We start from the raw sequence: 19,205 nt of genomic DNA on the forward strand, positions 1-19,205 counted from the left end.
ACGCTATTTATTTCATGCTGTCATTTTACGCATGATTTTGTCATTTTTTTACTATAAACTTGGGGCAGAGTTCATATCGCGATAACGTCTGGTTTGTTTGCCAGTCATAGAAGGTAAAAATGTGAAATATATGTATATATATATATATATATATATATATATACACACGCACACACACACACACACACATATATATATATATATATATATATATATATATATATATATATATATAAACATATCCTCAATAACAAATGGACCATATCCAGGATCTTGTTGGGGTGGGGGGGAGGTGCTTTAATATCAATGGGCCCCTTTTCAGCCCTGTGGCCCCCTCACCGTGGTTGGAGCCAAATTTCTGCAATATTTGGCGGGGAAAAACGCGGAGCTGCAATGCGGCAAGATAATTATGGTTTACCAAAGCTGGAGGAGCTGAATAAAAACAGGCAATAAAAAAATCGACATATCCAGCTAAAAAAACAACATTGATCTGATAGTGAATTGATAGGATAAACTGAGGAACGGGGATAAGCTCTACTGGCTTTTTCGCAGTGTGTATCTTTTACAGCCCTAGGGGCAACCCAGAAATCGTCTTGAAATCGTCTTCGCGGGCTGCACACCGATGACAAACTGTAGGAAACGTGCCCACCGTAGGGAGCAAGCTGTACGGTTGGTGTCCGATGCGAAGACGTGATTGGAGAGGAAGACATCTCTTTCAAACGTGTATCTTGAGCTTGGAACTCGTCTTCCGCCCGCCAGGTGCAACCACGCACAAAGACTTCCCCCGCGCCAGCAAAGTGGACTGACCCGATGGTCGATCGCTGGCCGGGCGTCACTAGTCAGCTGAGTGCGCTCTCGCCAGTGTAAGCTGTGAACCCGAGTCGGGAGGGCGGGGACACAACGTTCCCCGGTGCTAGCGACATGTGGCTGTCCCGGGACGGTCTCGTGTGGCAACTCTGGTGGATTGTCTTCACCCACACGGCGGCGGGGCACAGGAAACACTGCGTGCACGTGCACCCTCGCCCGGACCAGGTCTGTGAGCGGTGAGCCGCGTGAGATACGGCGCTGAGCGTCGCGCTGGCGCGTGGGTGAGGGGACGCATGGGCGGTGGAGGGCAGGAGGCACAGCCCTCCCCCCGTTCCAACTCTGGGCACCATTGTTACATTAGCCTTATAATGTTTTGGTGTCGAATGGAAAGCAGCGAGGTAAAAATCGCGTTTGACCCCAGTCCATCTCCACCTTGAGGTTCCGCCGACCTTGAAGGCGCGTTTCAGAAGCTAGGGATCCCGAAACTAATTGTGAGTTTGATTCCCTCCATGTGTCGCCGTAGGGTTCATGTTCCGCATTCTGAAAACGTGAGAGTGTCATGGCACTGCACTGCGCTGGCGAATGCGTGTCGTGGAGTTTCGGTGGCCGTTGGCCACGAGCTGGGGCAGTGGCGTAGCCGAGGGGAGGGGGATGGGTCACGCCTTCCCCCCACTTTTGGAGGTGACAGGGCTCCCTTGAGCTGAACTCCTCAGTAATTTTGGCGGCTTAAGACACCTACAGAGCCACTGAAGCAAAAACGAGTCTCCGAGAGCAGGAGCAGCCAGATTTCGTGACGGAAGGTGAGGGGGGGGGGGGGGGGGGGGCTGCCATGATTTGCAACCGGTGGGTTATTTTTGCGCGCGGGCCCCAGCCCATTCACAGTGCCAACGGTCTGCGAACAGGCGTACAAACCCCGTGAACGCCAATAGGGTCAGTACCTAGCATGCCCACAGTACAGAGCTATCGATGTTGGTTTGCCCTGGTGCCGTAAGCAATTTTTTCAGCAGTATTTCAGGTGCGTGCCGTACATATTCAATCGGCTATTTTCCATTTTCGTTGCCAAATTATGGCTATCGGGCTCTATATGTCGCTGCCTATGATAGTCTGTAAAAGATTGATAACTAAACCAGCCTTTATGATCACCAGATTCCGGAATTCAAATTGTCGTGATTAAACACAGCGTTGTATCCCAACGGGGGGGGGACTAAAGCCCCATAACCCCCGCCCCCCCCCCCCACACACACTCACCTTGCATGCGCCGCTTGCTCAGAATCATCAAAATGACATCCAAAGATCCCGATCCAATTTCTTAGCTTACGTGAAGAACAATTCGAAGATGACTATACTGCACAAGAAAAAAGTTAGCGGCTGAGATCAGCTACTCTTGAGTCGGTCCTGAAATTTGACAGAATTTTCTGGGTCAAAGTTATAGTGAAATTTACTTATTCCAGACACCCGGAGTCAAGTGAGGGCTGGACTCCATTCTTTAAAACCTGGTCGGCGTCAGTCAAAATTAAATCTGCATGCTGTGAGTCAGAGTGCCGACACTGCGCAACTTTAATCAAGCACAATTGCGGTAAAGCATCGACCTCGCAACGGGACCCGGTCCCCGTGCTTTTTGGCACGTTCGATGGCACGCCCCTGCCACTACTGCCGAATATCTCGGAAGTGGTGGATGTGACTCTACTATGATTGCTGAAATGAGCATACAAACTCGCTTATTTTTATTGCTTCACGTGACACCGATTGATAGGTACATGATTTTAAAGCACAAACTTCTCCGGAGCAAAGATTTATGGTTATTCTGATAGTCTTGACGACAAACTACAGGTTTCTTTCCTATTTGTCCCATTTTTCGTGCTTTCCAGATTTGGTGCCATATTGCGTTTCCGTTCAATGTCGCTCACGTGAAAGGGGCAGTAAGCCAAAGCTTGCCCGCAAGCGTACTGCATGCCTGTAAGCAACGTCACATGAGCAAGAGGCACGGGTGCATTGTACTCATTCCCCAACGAGCCCTAGCTTCCTCATCCACCGACTGCCCTGAGCTAGCCTATCGACCAGAGTACTTCACTTCCATCGACAATGACAGTGCCGATCGCGTGCCGCGTCTGGGGAGCCAGCGCACCGTCGAACCGCAGCCATCTGCCGTGCGGCGTCCACCGACACCGCGGCGCGCCTCGTCTGCCGCCACGTGTCTCACGCGGCGCCGTTGCAGGTCATCCACGGTGTGCACATCGAGCCGCACCACGTGATGCGTCGGCGCGCCGTGGACCAACAGCTGCGCGTGAAGCTCAGCTACGACCGCAGCGTGTTCAGGTCAGTGGAGACACGGCCGGGGGCGGGGCGCCGCACCTGCCGTCACTGCGAGGCTCGGGACAGGGAGGTAGGCGTGGCGTGAGCACGCGGCTGCGGGGGAAGACCATGTTAGGTGTAGCCCGTGCAGGCCCATGGAGCTCGTAGCGTAACGGTGGCGGCCGGTTTCTGTGCAGCATCTTGCGACTGGCTGGGACTGGACAAGCACACCGGCACTATCTGGCTTTCTTTTCTTTAAACCTCGCCGCACCGATGTCTTCGTTGGTCGCCCCACAGTGAGTTGCAGTGGGTCTGGTCTGTTGTAAGACGATGCTTTAACTGTAATATATTAACGTGCTGAAAATTAAGAATGCGTGACATCTGGTCCAGAGGCCTAGATTTGATAAACCTCAGGTTCTCCCCAAATAAATCACAATGGCGCAGCAGCAGCAGATAGTCCAGAAAAGTGGACTCGTAGAGACAGGACTGGCAATGCTGGGCAATGGCAGACATGACGGACGATAGGCGGCGAAGATCGCCGATAAATGACGCGCGTTCAGGTGGGCGGACGGGATACGCCAACGTTCCATGGTGACTCGCAAGATGTGTCGTCAAAAGTGGGTCACGTGACACTGCATCGCGTTGAGACATTGCCCTCCTGCCACCGCGTGTGATCCAGTTATCGCTGCCTATCACTCGCCCTTGTTTCCTCCCGTCCGATTTTGAAGTTCAACCGAATCATTACGGCTTCTTGGTGCCGGCTCCTCTTTGTCCTGTCAAATATTGAATGGCGCGTTCGCTGTTTTCCTTAGACAGCTGACATAATAGCCGACATGGGGCCCAAACGAACGTCCCATTGTTGATATCGCATAGTCGACCAGCATGCACGTCGCCTCTAAATCCCTGTGATTTAATGACGCTGCCGGGTTGGTTGCGAACTGCTTGACGGAAAGGGTCGATCAACAACCGATCACGCGGTAATGAATGAAGTCCTGTCAAAGAACGGTCACGCGACATGCACTCTCATGCGTATTGATGTGGGCGATGGCCTCACTCCGTCGTTAGCATGCAATTTCTCTCAGAATTCTGCCTTGCCGCGCCTTACCGATATCGACCGGTTGCGCGTCGTGATTGAGGAGCACGACTGCCGTTCCTCAGTCATGTCCGCGGCATGAGGCGTGATGCGGGGTGGGGGTGGGGGTGGGGGTGGGGGGGGGGGGGACGCGTGACGGCATGAGCCCTGTCCGCGCTCGCCGCCTCACCAGAGCGGTGCTGGCACTCACGTGAACTCCCGCCTGTATGTCTGTGATCGGCCCGTGGTTGTGCTCGGGCCGCAGGTCGGCTCGTAGAAAGCATGCGCGCCCCTCCCTCCCCCCCCCCCCCCCCCCAGCTCTGGTCCTGGCTAGGGCTGGTGTTCTGACTAAACGGCCGTGACAACGGTCTGCTGACCTGCACAAACCAGTTGCCGAGCTCTTGTCACGACAGAGGACCGTTGGCACGTTGTTTCTGCTTGTAACTATCGTGTTAACAGTTCCATTCTGTCGTGCTTGAGGACGCTAGATATAACCCGATTTCCCGATTTACGCGGACTTTTCAGCGCCATCCATCTTCCTCCAGATATGTGTTCCTTTTGAGCCGGTCCCTGCATTGTGTACAGGAGTTTGCGTTTTTAGCATGAACAAAAAACGAACGGGAGACTTCATCGCGTTCGTCTTTTTCGAGAAAGAGGAGACCTCCTTCCCCAGACAGAAATCACAGCTAGAAAGCGCCCGGCACCTATTGGGAGCTCAGCCCCATTGTTTGCACGGGCTGGCTGCTCTTTTGATGGCGGTGACCTGGTTGACAGCTCGCAGGCCTCCCGGCGGCCGGAGGCGGCGCACCACGGCTCGGGACCGCCTGCCGCGCGCTCAGACACGCACAGGCTCGCGTCCACCCATGCGTCCACCCGGTGTGGACAGAGCGCACCGGCGCGGACAGCCCACCGCGCCAAACGCACGCCATTAACCGGGCAGCGAGGGCCCACCGCAGTTCGCTTGGCTCGCCGCGCCGCTCGTCGCGATTTGCGGTCGCCGTTTGCGGGGTAATGACGCCGCATTAACTCTGGTCCACTTCTCCGGCGGCGGGCCTTTCCGCGGCGTCTGGCCGTCCGGCCCCGTTCCGCCAGCCGGCGCGCGGAAACAATCCCGATTTCGACGGCGCGGTGCGAGGTCAGAGCCGCGGCTGCGGGGCGCCGCGGCAGGGCAGGGCCCGGGTCCTCCGGGGTCAGGACGCGAGGCGCCGCGCCGGGCCTGCTGCCGCGGCTGTGACGTCAGACTGCGGAGCCGGAGCCCGGTCGCCAAGGGCCGCCGGGCGCTGCATGGTCCGGCCGGACGGCACAGTTGTTCGGCTGTGGGATGACTCCCGGCCTTGGGCACCCCCCCCCCCCCCCCGCCCCCAGCTGCCGAGCTGACCTTCGACGGGACCGTTGAAGATGGAGCGAGGGGAGATGGAAGATGCGTTTCCTGCAGCGTCGCATGTTAACGGCTGATAACGTACGGCTGCTCTCCGTGCATAAGTCGCCTGAAATGCGCCGACATTATGCCCAGTTAACTTTCGTGGCGCTCGCAAGCGAGAAAGCGTGCGGTTGTGCTCATGCAGCGCGCGGATGTGTAGGCTGCGAGCGCCTCGAATCCTGCTCCCCCCCCCCCCCCCCCCGTATCGTACCTTTCCCCCGCTTCCTCACCCGTCAGGACCAGCCGCGAAGGGCGGACCCACGCGACACCCGGGGCGCGCCAGCCCAGCGGCGACACAGGACGCCCAGCGATGAGCTTAACGAGCAGCGCCGGTCAGCGGCGGCGGCGGCACAAAAAGCCCATCTGTCGGCCGGCCACGGACAACTTTCGCCGCCACTGACCCAGTTGGCCGCGGCGGCTCGGTGCCGGGCGCCGTCGGCGGCCCCGGCGCCGCAGCCGGCGTGTCGGGGCCGGACGGCTGGACCCGCCGGGTCACGGGTCAGGTCGCGGGGTCGTCCCGGACAACGCGGCTGGTCACGGGAACGGCCGGCTGCGAACGCCTTGCTCGGTGGTGTCAGCTGATTGTGGTGGACTGCAATTGCCGGAGGGTCATGCGGGAGATCACTTGACGACTCTTGTAATTGCCTTAGAACACTTGTTTAGAATCGCTCGGGAGAGCTCAGACATTTACGTGTTTGAGGGCAACGCAATTGTCATGTAGGGGCCCGCGATCTTGTGACTCGCGTGGGTGCTTCGATGACTGTTAATTCGACACTGCATGAACTCGACCTTTACGGAAACTGACTGCGCTATTCGCTGCGTCATAATAAATTGTGTTGGACATCACTCGTGGACGCGGGTACCATCTATGGTTGCATCAACTAGATACCGTTTATGATATCTTGCAATATATTTTTTAGCCGACCATTTGCCTTCCTTGCTGCAACATGTACCCTTTGTCCAATTTGAGATGCCAACGGTATGAAAGCTCGCCCTTTGGTCGCCCGCAGGGTACCGCAGGACACTATCGAAGTGTCGCAGCTGGTTGCCAATGGACCAGCGCAGCCTGCCAATGTAGGCGATCATGCCTACCCACCCGGTTTTTGTTGGCGCTTCGCGGTGCCCGATCTCTAGTGCTCGCCGTGCAGGCTAAGCCGGGACCGGTTGGCGGGTCATTTGCATGTCGTCACTGTCTCAGGGCGGCCGCTTCCATTGATGGTTTCATGGCCAGCGCAGCACACAGCGAAGCACGTGCGGCCGGCTGGCATGGCCTCTCCCCAACTGCGTGCATACGTGACGTGACGCGCGCCGAGCAGTGCGACGGACGTGACGCGTGAAGGTGCCTGCGGCGGGACCTCCCAGGCGTGGGCCGAATGTGGGCCGCAGCCGATAGGGCGGCCGCCCGCCATCTGGCGCCCGTTTCACTTTTGTCCGGCCGCACGCGCTGATGGGCCCATTTGGTATGTATGCCACCACTGCAGCAGGCCGCACAGTGCGAGGGTGCCGCGCACCCGATGGAGGGAAGGGGTGCGGGGGCGCGGCGGTCCTCCGTGGACGTGCTGCCCGGCCGCCGTCCGGTCTGGGCCGGCGGCGCCTGCGCCGGTGCTAGTTGTACGTGTGTCCACGTAGCGTGCTGGTGCTGTGTTGGATATGTGAGCAAGTACACCTGACGAGCGGGGGCGTCACTTAAAACGCTTTCGGAGGCGGCGGGCCTTAGTCTGTCCAATGCTGATTTAACCGCTTGCCCCCCCCCCCCTCCAATGCTGATTTGAGCCTCCCTCCAATGCTCTCCGAGCCCCCTCAATACATATAAGCAAAAAGAGAAGAACGGACGAAGGAAGCGCATAAAAATAAGATAAATTTGTGAACATTAGGCACATTTTTTATGTTCACATCGGGTGACCTCCTGCTGACAATGGCTGACAAGTGGTATTGCTCTTTGGTGCGGTCCGTTACGCACGATGTCAGCTAACACGCGACGCTTGGCTGCTGGGTTGCGATACACCTTCCACCGCGTATTGAGGTGTGTAGAGGTGCAATCGAGCAAGCCACAGCGCACCCCAAACGGGCCGTGGGTTCATACCGCCACTGGAATGAGGCGCAGTATGTACCGTTACCCCACACGGGGTCGTGTTTCGATGTCTTCAATGTTTTAATTGCAGACAACGCGTCGGTAACTGTTCGTGGTATGCGCTTCCGCCTTGGAAGTCGTCATTGCCAGGTATTCTGCCGCAGGCATGCAACGGAGTACATGCATTGTAGCATGAGTTGCAGCTTACTACCGTGAAACGTATACACGTAGCAGGCCATGGCAGAAGTCACAGCGAAAGCCATGGTGAAAAGGTCATACACGATTCCGACAAGGTTATTGTTGTTTTGAGAAGGGAGGGACAGCAGGGGCGTGACATTGGTGAGATGGAGCTCTGTGTGATTACAGTTGCTTGGAAATCCCAAAAGGCCCGGAGAGGGGTAAACAGAGAGAAGATGGACGTCATTTATCCGTGACATGATTTATGGCCCACAACGTGCATAAATGCATGAGTCGCCCACGAAATGGTACAAACACATCCATAGTAAATGGCTATGACCAGCAGAGATTTATAGCGTGTCCATTCTCGTAACCAGCCATGTGCATACGTGTTGTGGAAAGTTATAATCGGGAGCGAAGGCTCGTACGGTGTGTGTTCGTCCGGCGATGAGGACCCAGACCGATCCAATGCATGGTCCAGCTGGTGAGCCGGTTGGACCAGTTGGGTTTGTAGCTGCTGCTATGCACCAGGGGATGTCGCTTTGTCAAGAGCAGGGTAGTTACTCGGTGAAAAACGTGCCACATGCAATAGCATGCCGCCTATTTGCATGTTGCCAAACGTTTGTCATTCAACTGCGCTTCTTGGGCCGAATATTGATTTACTGCTCGTAAGCTTTGAGTCAAGGTGTAAATCAAGCCATGACATTTTGAAAGTACCGTAGGAAATACGTGCACCTACAACCAGACCCTCTTCCGTTTCTAATAAAATCCGAATCGGCTGCAGAACTTAACAATTTTTTGTTGAGCCAAGGCGCGAAAGATATCTTCGAACTTTTGTCGTAAGTCGGAGTCGAAACTCAATCTTCAGACTCATCGGTGCTCCGGCTCAAGTGTAAAGGTAGTTGTTCGCAGCATAACGTGATAGTCACTGGTGTATATGTGCACCGAATGGATCAGGACCTGCCCTGGCCTGAAAGGATCATGGCCTGTGTGTGACCGTCCTTCGATGAAAAGTTGTGTAGATTCAAGGATGTCCATGGAATGAATTTTGTCGTAAAATGTGACGACAGGGAACTACTTCATCGCAATCGATTCTGGAATCGAGCTATAATATCTCCTTGTGTCGGAGTGCGAACCGACTCAAAGTTGTTTAGTGTTGTTTGCAATCAAGGTCGAAACAATTCCACTGGGTTGGAATCAAACAGAAGTAAGCCTATATTCAAACAGCACGTAACATAGGTTGAGATTTGCAAAGACATGGAAAGGGATGTTGCCTGAGGCCAGTCGCAGTGAACTCTTCCGAAGAGCATTCAGGTTCGCGTGTGTTTGGAAGTTTGTTGTTCACATTCACCGGCGGTACGCCTGGCGAAGCAGTTCGCAGGGTCATGAGCAGGTCTGTTGTATTCCGTTCGCATTCGCCGGCGGGATGCCTGGCGAAGCAGTCCGCAGGCTCATGAGCAGGTCTGTTGCATTCCTTTCGCATTCGCCGGCGGGACGCCTGGCGAAGCAGTCCGCAGGGTCATGAGCAGATCTGTTGTATTTCGTTCACATTCGCCGGCGGGACGCCTGGCGAAGCAGTCCGCAGGGTCATGAGCAGGCCTGTTGTATTTCGTTCGCATTCACCGGCGGGACGCCTGGCGAAGCAGTCCGCAGGGTCATGAGCAGATCTGTTGTATTCCGTTCGCATTCGCCGGCGGGACGCCTGGCGAAGCAGTCCGCAGGGTCATGAGCAGGTTGTGGTATTTCGTTCTCCGCTGATCCCGTGGCCGCGCGGCGCGACAGCAGCCGACTGGACGCCGGTCTGCTGACCATGCACGGGGTGCTCTGATTAAACACCGCGGCTTCTGTCCTGGGACGTGACCTTTTTTACCTCTGGTCTGATTCGGGCCGCCACATGTGGGAATAAAGGAGCGATTGCGGCCCGGCAGCTATTATCTATTACGTCTTGGTCACGGTTAAGCCAACAGCCGGTACTTTGAGAACCGAGACACGTCGGACTGCGCTTTGTTAGATCAGGGTTAGCTTCGGAAAGCAAGGTAAGAGTGCACGAGGCGACGCCGTATACTCGCAGTGGCTCATTTTCGTACGCAAGCATTGCCGCTTTGGTTGCTGATATGTGTTTAAATTGAAGATCGGGGCACCAATAGCGTTCGCATTGGAGAGAGCTCGTGCCAACGTCAATGTATGTTCGATTCGATCTGCCATGCACGATGACCTGTTCCTGAGTGGCCATAGCACCCTTGCCAATAATGCACCTTGCCGGAAGTAGAAACTCGTGCTGCCCACCGGTCCACACAAATTCAGCAGCTTTTTCAGGCGCCAAAAATGTAGGAGTAACAAGGTTCATACACAAAGCCTGTTGGAGAGAATGTGTTTTTTCATGCAGCACTCATGAGTTGACCAGTTGTCTTGAAGAGACGGCAGGCTATACCGCTTGCAGAACCTGTCAGACTAGCACACGCCACCTGTCCACTTAAGCAGGCCGCTATCACCGCACGTCCTGAGACGTGCGCATATCCACCGCGAAACAGAGCCACCAGCCCGGCACCTCACAGCAGCTCTCCCGGCGGTCGGGCCCTTTCGCAGCCGCGCCCGATTGGTGGACGGCGCGTGACGTCACCCGACACGGTTACCACGCTCCGGCGGCGACGCCGGCGGCCGGTCCGCGCCGGTCGCGCCGGGTGGCGGCCCGGCACCGATCCCAGCGGCCGCGCCGCCGGCCGGCCGGGCCTTCTCGCCGCTGGTCGCCGCCATCCGTCGCTCAGCCGGCCAGCAGCGTCTGCCGGCGCCGCCGCCGCTGGCCCCGTCGCTCCGGCGTACACGACCGGCTGGCGGCGTACTCGGCCTATTGATGAGACCGAAAACGAGGCTTCACAACGCTGGGCGGGAATATTGATGGGCCATCTGGCATTGGTGCGTCAGTTGCTGTCCGGCTCGGGGGTGGACACATGTAGGGCGGTTCCTGCTCCTGTCTGCCAGACCCAAACCCCAAACCCGCGCGCGTCGTCAGATCCATGTTAGCATGTGCCGTACGGCGCCGAAGTTCGGTTTACTGAGTGTCCTCCGGTCAACTGAGCCAGGCGCGGCGCTGCGCCAGCCAGCGAGCTGGGAGGAGAGCCGCCCTGTGGCGCCGGGCCGGTGTCCGCCGGGGTGCCTGGGCGGAGCGGACACGGTCCGGCCAGCCAACGCCCCGACCTTGTGCTGCAGGTGTATCAGCCGTGGTCGATGGTGCCGGGCTCGTAAGCACACTTTTGGAGCGTCCGTGGTGTTGTTGCCAATGGAAATACTGACTGTTTAATGACGTCCAAGAAGTTGCGATCATTACTGAAAACAGCTGGTAAGGAGCCCAGGTGCAGTCTGCAGACCCTGGCGTGAGGACCGCGACTGTGGTGAAGAGAATAGCTGACAGAAACGAACAAATACCAAACACCAGTGAAGCCCTGCAGAAAGGCCTCGGCACCAATTATTGGTCGGCGCGCCGAAATGCGCCTCGGAATCCAGACCTAACGCATGTGGGCTTGCGAGAAGTGCTTGTGGTGAGCTGAAAGAACGGATCGCCGGGTGCATATGAGGAAACGGGGAGGGGGGGGGGGGAGAGGCAGGGACAAAGGCGGAGGCAAAGGCAGAGGCAGAGGCAGAGGCAGAGGCAGAGGCAGAGGCAGAGGCAGAGGGAGAGAGAGGCAGAGGGAGAGAGAGAGAGAGGCAAGGAGAGAGAGAGAGGCGGAGAGAGAGGCAGAGATAGAGGCAGAGATAGAGGCAGAGGGAGAGAGAAAGAGAGAGAGGGAGAGAGAGAGGGGGGGGGCGGGAGGTGTGCGTGTTGGGGGCTGGGAGGAGAGAGCGACCCGCGGGAACAGGTCGGCTTCCGATGCAGAGGCACCGTCTCTGGGCGTTTGTGTCCGCTGGGTTTCACCTGTCACCCGGCCACTCGTCTCGAGAGGTTGGCGAACGTAACGAGCTGAGATGTATCGCGCGGTGCAGAGCTCAAAACAAGATATATCGCTGCGCCTTCCAGGGAAGCCTCTCGATCGCCGGTCTCCGAAACAGCTGGGCGTGCCGATGTGCGCCGTCATCACATTCACATACTGGTAGGCTGTCATTAAGCGATGGTTGGGGAAAACGAAGCCACCAGTTATGGGAACAGTTGAGGGGGCGAAATCCGACCCACGAGTGAAACCACATTCGCTTTGTATGTCGACTTGTGGTCGTTGCCCCGCCGCCTCGTCACGACCCCTCTCCGCCCCACGTCGCCAGGCTGTCCTTGGTCGGAGCGTGACCGGCGGGCCCGTCAAACCGTGACGCCTGGCTTGGTGGAGGGGATGGAGATCTGATGACTCATCGCGTCGTGATCTGAACGAGTAGTTATGTCCGAACTGCTATGCATTTGTGTCGGTGTGTGTGGGGGGGGGGGGGGGGAGGGGACGCTGATAGTCACCGCTTATCATCGCACCGTCAACAATCGCGCTTTGGCGCTGGTGGGCGCCGGAACAGCGTTCTCAGCGCTTTATTTCCACCACTGATAGGCAAAGCTACACGAAAACTTCGCTATTTTCGTCCGCTGATCAACCCCGGCGACGTCAGAGAGCGCAGACCTGACCAGGCACTACACATGCGACAGTATTGGAAATATCAGACACCGGTTAGGTCCGGCTTTCATAACGGTGTGTTCAAGGAGTGCGCAGGTGAAATCTGGTGGGAACCGACAGCTGGTGGGATTGTTTTCAAGAACTCAGCGTGGCGCGGTAATGCTTGCGGACGTGGTCAAATGGGGCCAGGGACGCTTGACGGAGTTCAGAGAAGTGGTGCGCATTTACGAAAAGTCCGTTTTCTCCTCCAGCATGCTGGTGTTGTGGTGCGTTACCGAACAGACCGGCTGGTTTTCCTCATCAAAGTATTACCTCTGTGAATATCAAGATCGATCATTTTCGGTCTCGCGGTTATCAGCGCGCGCACATCAGTCCGACGATCTGGAACAGCCTTGGCATTCTTCACGCGCTTGCGTGTGGACTGTGATAAAAAGATGGGATATGCAATACCCGGTTGTGGCGGTCTCCACTGGTTGGCAGAGCGGTCTGTGGACAGATTTTCGGCTCGAAAAACTGTGCAGAACGATGCACCCAATTTGGTCTCGGCAGCCGGGAAATTCAAGGGAGCTCTGGAGCCAGCGCTCTCGTGCATATTCTCACAAAATTTCCACCTTAAGGACATTTTTTCTTCCCATGCCTTCATTTCCGTGCCCTTTTCCTCCGTTCTAAATTATAGATGTGTAGGCCTGTACTTGCGTAACTGAAATCACGCACACATTTGTACATGCCTACGTCATTTAATAAATTCCTAGCCCTCCTCGGCATCCGTCTTATGGCTAACGGCAGGCCCACTGTCTGATGCATGCCTCGCGCGAGAAGACAAACCCTTGGTTTTGAGTGTTTGTGGTAGTACTTGTTTCATCACTGAATGGTTGCTGTCGGGTTCGTATGATGGTTGTGTGTATTGTCCATGCTCTCCCACGCGCTGACTTTTGGAGAGTTCATATGCTCTGCATATGTCCCCCATGATGGAAGTTGTATAACTTTGTTCTGTTTTGCAGGTTAAGCAAGGAGAAGTTCGATCTCATCAATGTAAGTAGCAAACGAATTGAGTACAGTGAAGATTGCAACGTCCGCTTCTGTTCTGCGTATTATTTAGTGGCGTGTTTTTTACCAGCAATACTAAGCTTCCTGTTTTGCCTTACGGGCTGCGAACGGCTGGGCCCACCAGTTGTATCCAGCCCTGTCATGCTCTCCTCTGCTAATGTCCTCTCCGACCATGCAGCAACCCACTTTATTGACTTCAGTTCAGGTCAAGTGCAGTGGTCCGCTGCAGGAGTCCTTTTAGCGGCGAGGAGTATCGAGCCCTTATCACCCGGCAGATCACAGTGGTAACTGAAGCGCGTCCTGTAATTTGTTCACTGCCAAGAATACCACCTAATGCGCTATGTCCTTCCGGGATTTGGAGCTCCCTGGCACGTGAATTGCATGCGTCTGGGGATATCTACGTTTTAGCATAGGTGAGCTCCCCCGGCGGGATGCTACCAGCCGGATGAACTCGTTATTTTCAGTTTATAAGCCCAAATGCCGAAAAGTCAGAAATTTCAGGCATTTCCCACATGTGTGATTTGCATAGCCACCGGCACAAAAGCCCAATACGATTGTCATTAAACTCCGAGACAATGTTCAGCTGAGGCGGCCTCGCCCGGCTCCGCCTTCACGCTCCGTGGAAACTGATGTCGCCACAACCAATGCTCGTAGCTTCATGCAGTTTTCACTAGCGTAATCATTTTAAAGTGGCACCGCTTAAATTTCTTAAGCATTCGCAGAAAGGCTGCTCAAATGGTCTGGCTATGCTGCAACATTGGAATTTGAGCACATTGCTGCTTTCCTCATGTCATTAGCATGTAGGAACACACAATCCCTTGATCGCGATGAAAGCTTCCCAAACGGACCGAGACCGTGTATCACAAGAAGCGTGCAGATCTCGCTGATTCGTGCCATAGAGCTGCGACGTTGTCACGTGGTAACGGAAGCAGCACGGACAGTCAGGTGGGGAGGGGTGCGGGCCGACGGGTGCAGCCGGTCGCGCGGGTCTCAAACACTAACCGCAGATTCGCCCGTATTGACGCGTTTTTAAGGCTTGGTCTCGGAAATCGGCAACCAGGGCGGATAAAAACGTGAAACCGGTGGCATGACTAAGCTGAATGTACCTTGAACAATTAACTAAGCGAGCCAACACCATCAGACACAAAAGGCTCAGAAGTAATCCATTAATCAAGTGGGAAGCATGATTAATGCCGATGCCACGGCCGATATCGCCTTTGCTGAGTGTTCTTCAGTTCAGCACTCCGTGGCCTGAACCGAAAGCATATTTGGCCATGAAGCTGCGCAGGCCTGTAGGCGGGTTTATTGAGAACAGTATGCACCCAGTGTGATATATATGTATATATATATATATATATATATATATATATATATATATATATATATACTTAGTAAATATATGCACAATTTATATTATATATACACCCCTTCAGAGAGAGAGAGAGAGAGAGAGAGAGAGAGAGGAGAGAGAGAGAGAGAGAGAGAGAGAGAGAGAGAGAGAGAGAGAGAGAGAGAGAGAGAGAGAGGAGAGAGAGACAGAGACAGAGACAGAGCAGAGACAGAGACAGAGGACAGAGACAGAGACAGAGACAGAGACAGAGACAGAGACAGAGACAGAAGACAGAGACAGAGACAGAGACAGAGACAGAGACAGAGACAGAGACAGAGACAGAGACAGAGACAGAGACAGAGACAGAGACAGAGACAGAGACAGAGACAGAGACAGAGACAGAGACAGAGACAGAGACAGAGACAGAGACAGAGACAGAGACAGAGACAGAGACAGAGAACAGAGACAGAGACAGAGACAGAGACAGAGACAGAGACAGAGACAGGAGACAGAGACAGAGACAGAGACAGAGACAGAGACAGAGACAGAAGACAGAGACAGAGGACAGAGACAGAGAGGACAGAGACAGAGACAGAGACAAGAGACAGAGACAGAGACAAGACAGAGACAGAGACAGAGACAGAGACAGAGACAGAGACCAGAGACAGAGACAGAGAACAGAGACAGAAAGAGAGAGAGAGAGAGAGAGAGAGAGAGAGAGAGAGAGAGAGAGAGAGAGAGAGAGAGAGAGAGAGAGAGAGAGAGGACATATACCATTTATTATTTATATATATATATATATATATATATATATACCATTTCCTTTCAATGGGTGAAACTTCAGTCTAGTGAACGCTTCATCAGTTGACGTCTGCCTGCTATTTCATTATATACGTTAGGCTTTTTACGCTTTGAGCAATGCCATTTGCTTGTTGTAGTTATCTGGTGCCATCGGATTATGTTAAGGTATAATCTACGCGATGATGCTTCATCAATTCACGTTTACTGTTCTTTGTTCGCACAAAGACGCAAGAGATGTCTTACTTCGTCTTTCCCGCTTTGGAGGTGCAGTGTTTCAGGACCATGGTATGTCAGCCGGTTCCGCGCCGCACTGTGTTCTGACGATACTACGACGGGGGAGGGAAGGGGGGGGGGGGGGGTGCTGACTGGCGGCACGATGCCAGTGTCGGGACATTTTGCAATGCAATGTTGAGTGCATTGCAGGCTGATGCTCAGCTCCTTAAAGACTGGTACCTGTACGGCAACAGTGCCGGATTTTGACAGAGTTCCGCACCTCTTCGCGCGAACTGAAGCCGACCTCCGTCAGTGTCGTGTGCGTATCGTCGACCCGGCGCGACCGGGTGGCGCCGATCTGCGGGGTCACGAGCTCTCCGCCAGCGCGCGCGCTCCGCGGTGCCGCCCTGGCTGTGGAGCCTGACCCCCGCCTGTCACCTCCACAGAACACCGTGCTGCCCCAGGCGGTGCAGTACTGGGAGAAGGCGCTGAGGGTGCGCCGCGTACAGGATGTCATCCGCCTCAACAGGTGGGTCGTACGCGCCGCGCGCCAGCCGGCGGCCGGTGTCAGCGCCAGCAGGATAACGCCGTCCATCGCTGCTCCTGACGCGATGGACGGCGTTATCAGTTTCAAATCAGCAGGGGCTGCCGCTTGGACAACAAAGTATTTCGTGTGCTGGACCCTTGTTTTAATTGTTCCTCGCCTTGTTTCATTTTCATCATGTCAAATTAGCTCTCGTTAGCGTGGGCGCAGCTTTCCAAGATCCATGACAGCAGCGGAAGCCCGGACCGGCACTCCGTGAGTCCAGTAACGCTGCGAACGCTCGTGCAGGCAAGGCCACGTCAGCGTTCAGAAGCCCAACCTTGTCTGCTCTTCATCGTTGTAAGCGGATTTTTAAAACGCATTCTTGCAGGCACGTTGTCAAGAGATTTGCTATTGTATTAAGTGTTTTACAGTTTTAGCCCAGGATAAAGTAGAAGGCATGATCTCGTGAGCTTGCGTCGCGAGTCGTTTCTGCGATGCTAAATCACTGCCATCAGCCGATGACGATCATTTGCAAGCGGGAGACACTGAAATGCTATGACATTTGTGCAGGGACGCACTCTCCATTCTTATCGCCGTGTGGTAACGGGGTTTCAGCTCCGTTTCCGTGTCCCCTGACCATGAGTTGAGAGGCCATATTACGCCCTTCTTCCGAGCGTTCGGTCGTATCGCAGTGGTGCTTAACGCGTCGCGCGGCTCGTGACGTAGTCACGTTCTTTTGTGAACCACATATGGCTAGTGGTGTAATCAGGATTGAACCACACATGACCAGTGGTGCGGTTAGGATTGAACCAGATGTGAATAGTGGTGCAGTTAGTATTAAACCATATATGATCAATGGGATAGTCAGAATTGAACCACATGTGACCAGTGGTGTAGTCTGGGTGCACCTAGGAGGGGTATAAATTCAGTCATGGGGGGTTCGTTCAGCCCAGTGGGATTCGTCTCGTTGCTTAGGGCGCTGTTTGGGATTTGGGGGACCTTTTTCTGCTTGGAATTCGATTTTGATGCATCGGGCCCGTACTTCGACGTTTAAGAAGCTCTACAGGCGTCTTGAACTGACAACAAGTACATGCCCCGCCACCTCCAGGGGATGGGAGCCGCGGCCCCAAGAATTCCCCCTCGGCTACACCACTGCATATGACTGAGGCGAGGTTGCTGTAGGGCTCTTGTCATGATTTCCTTCAGCTCCACTATCTGATGTTGCGGAGAAAGCGGGGGTGGCGAACGTCGCTGCAGAAAATAATAAAAAGCACTGAAGTCTTACATCACCTTATATTCCTGACCACCTGCTAGTGCTCAGTGATATGTCTGATGGGCGTCCTAAATGTGTGTCCGCTCTTGCATTTTCTAAAAAAAAGTGTGGTGGATGCCGCGACCTCGTAGCATAATTCTTGCGGAAAGTTGCCAGCCTCTGGAAACATAATCCAGTGTGCATGTCGTGCTCTGGGCTGCAGGGGGATCTTCGCCAACTCGTTCCAAGGGCAGGTTGAAACGTCGCGGCGCGCGTAGGCACGGCAAATAGAGGGTTTGGCATGGCACAAACCTTGTCCGGCTGCTGTTTGATCATTGGAGTAAAATTTTCACGGTATGTGGCTAAATCGCATAAGTTACGGCAAGCTGAAACTTAACAACTGCTATACTTCATCGAAAAGCCACACAAAGTGTACTCATGAAATGTGGCGCGAGATAGGGGAGAGCGGCCGTAAGAAGCACTGATTGGCCGATTAAGCTGACAGAGATGTTCAAAGCCTATTAAAAATGCTTCTTGATAGGCTTTGAGTGCCAATTAAAAAACTTTTTTTGATTTTTGTCCCGCTGAAGTGGCGGCATTTGGTTTTTCCTAGTAAGGATCTCGCGAAGCCTAATGCTTTGGCACGCTGTGAACGGACACGACCAAGTAGAAATGTTTTCGAGCATTATGTGGCTGTCAGTGCCACGTTCCGTTTGGAGTGTGCTGATATTTTTGCGATGATCCCTAGAAGACTGTAAGCTGACGTTTGCGTCTAGGAAATGTGCTCGCGGGAGTGACATGCCGAGTCGGACCACCATCAAGCGATTCGGAATCTCCACCAAAGAATTTGTATTTATTTGCCCTGTTTTGGCCTACGATTCCCCTCAGCTCTGTCGAGCTGCATTTCCGCTGGTCTGTCGGCGCGCCTGCCACCAGAGGAGGTGCATACCTCGTGGCAGCTCCGTCGTGCCGCGCAGCTCAGGGTTAGCGAGTCCGCTATGTCGTGATCTGAAGCCGCCATCAGCGTATCGTCGTGTCCGTGACTGAGTGCTGATGACGGCAGCACGCTCGGGCCTGGCCGTCTACCAACATTGTGTCGCCTGATCAATATCATCAGCGCGTGCGTTTGTCGGGCTCACTATTACATGAGTGCTGTGAGAAGAGGGAAGGGGAGGAGAGTAAGGAGAGGGAGGGGACTGATACCCGAGAGACATATTGACGGCTTGGAAGAAAGGGAGGGGCAGAATATAAATGATCACTTCGGCTGTGACCGTTTTTTCGCAACCAAACCAACTACCCGGTCTTGGGGTCACGGGCGACCAGGATAAGGTCAAGACGAATGTCACACTAGGGGCGGCGCCGTGTACAACAGTGTACCGCCATACCTTTTCCACGCGTGTGGCGTAAAAACACAGCATTGCATCGGTTTTAGGGCTAGCGGGGGCTTCCCCATCATTTAGGCCGATACTTAATGACATGTTTACCGACCATCCATTATGCACACATACATACATACATACATACATACATACATACATACATACATACATACATACATACATACATACATACATACATACATACACACATACACACACACACACATATATATAT

The 19,205-nt window shown here is 54.4% G+C and overlaps 1 protein-coding gene across 1 annotated transcript in view; it reads left to right on the forward strand.

Moving 5' to 3' along the window:
- Positions 1-875: 875 nt before the first annotated feature.
- LOC119103683 (leishmanolysin-like peptidase) overlaps positions 876-19,205 on the forward strand; it is a 34,213-nt gene continuing 15,883 nt past the window's right edge. Inside the window, exons 1-4 of the mRNA XM_037227299.1 lie at positions 876-1,032; positions 3,023-3,123; positions 13,424-13,454; positions 16,260-16,342. Of these exons, the coding sequence (XP_037083194.1) occupies positions 922-1,032; positions 3,023-3,123; positions 13,424-13,454; positions 16,260-16,342 (326 nt within the window). The 5' untranslated portion in view covers positions 876-921. The remainder of the gene's footprint in view (positions 1,033-3,022; positions 3,124-13,423; positions 13,455-16,259; positions 16,343-19,205) is intronic.

The sequence above is a fragment of the Pollicipes pollicipes genome, unplaced genomic scaffold (genome assembly GCF_011947565.3).
Source record: "Pollicipes pollicipes isolate AB1234 unplaced genomic scaffold, Ppol_2.1 Scaffold_5724;HRSCAF=6776_pilon_pilon_pilon, whole genome shotgun sequence".
NCBI classification, from domain to species: Eukaryota; Metazoa; Arthropoda; class Thecostraca; order Pollicipedomorpha; family Pollicipedidae; genus Pollicipes; species Pollicipes pollicipes.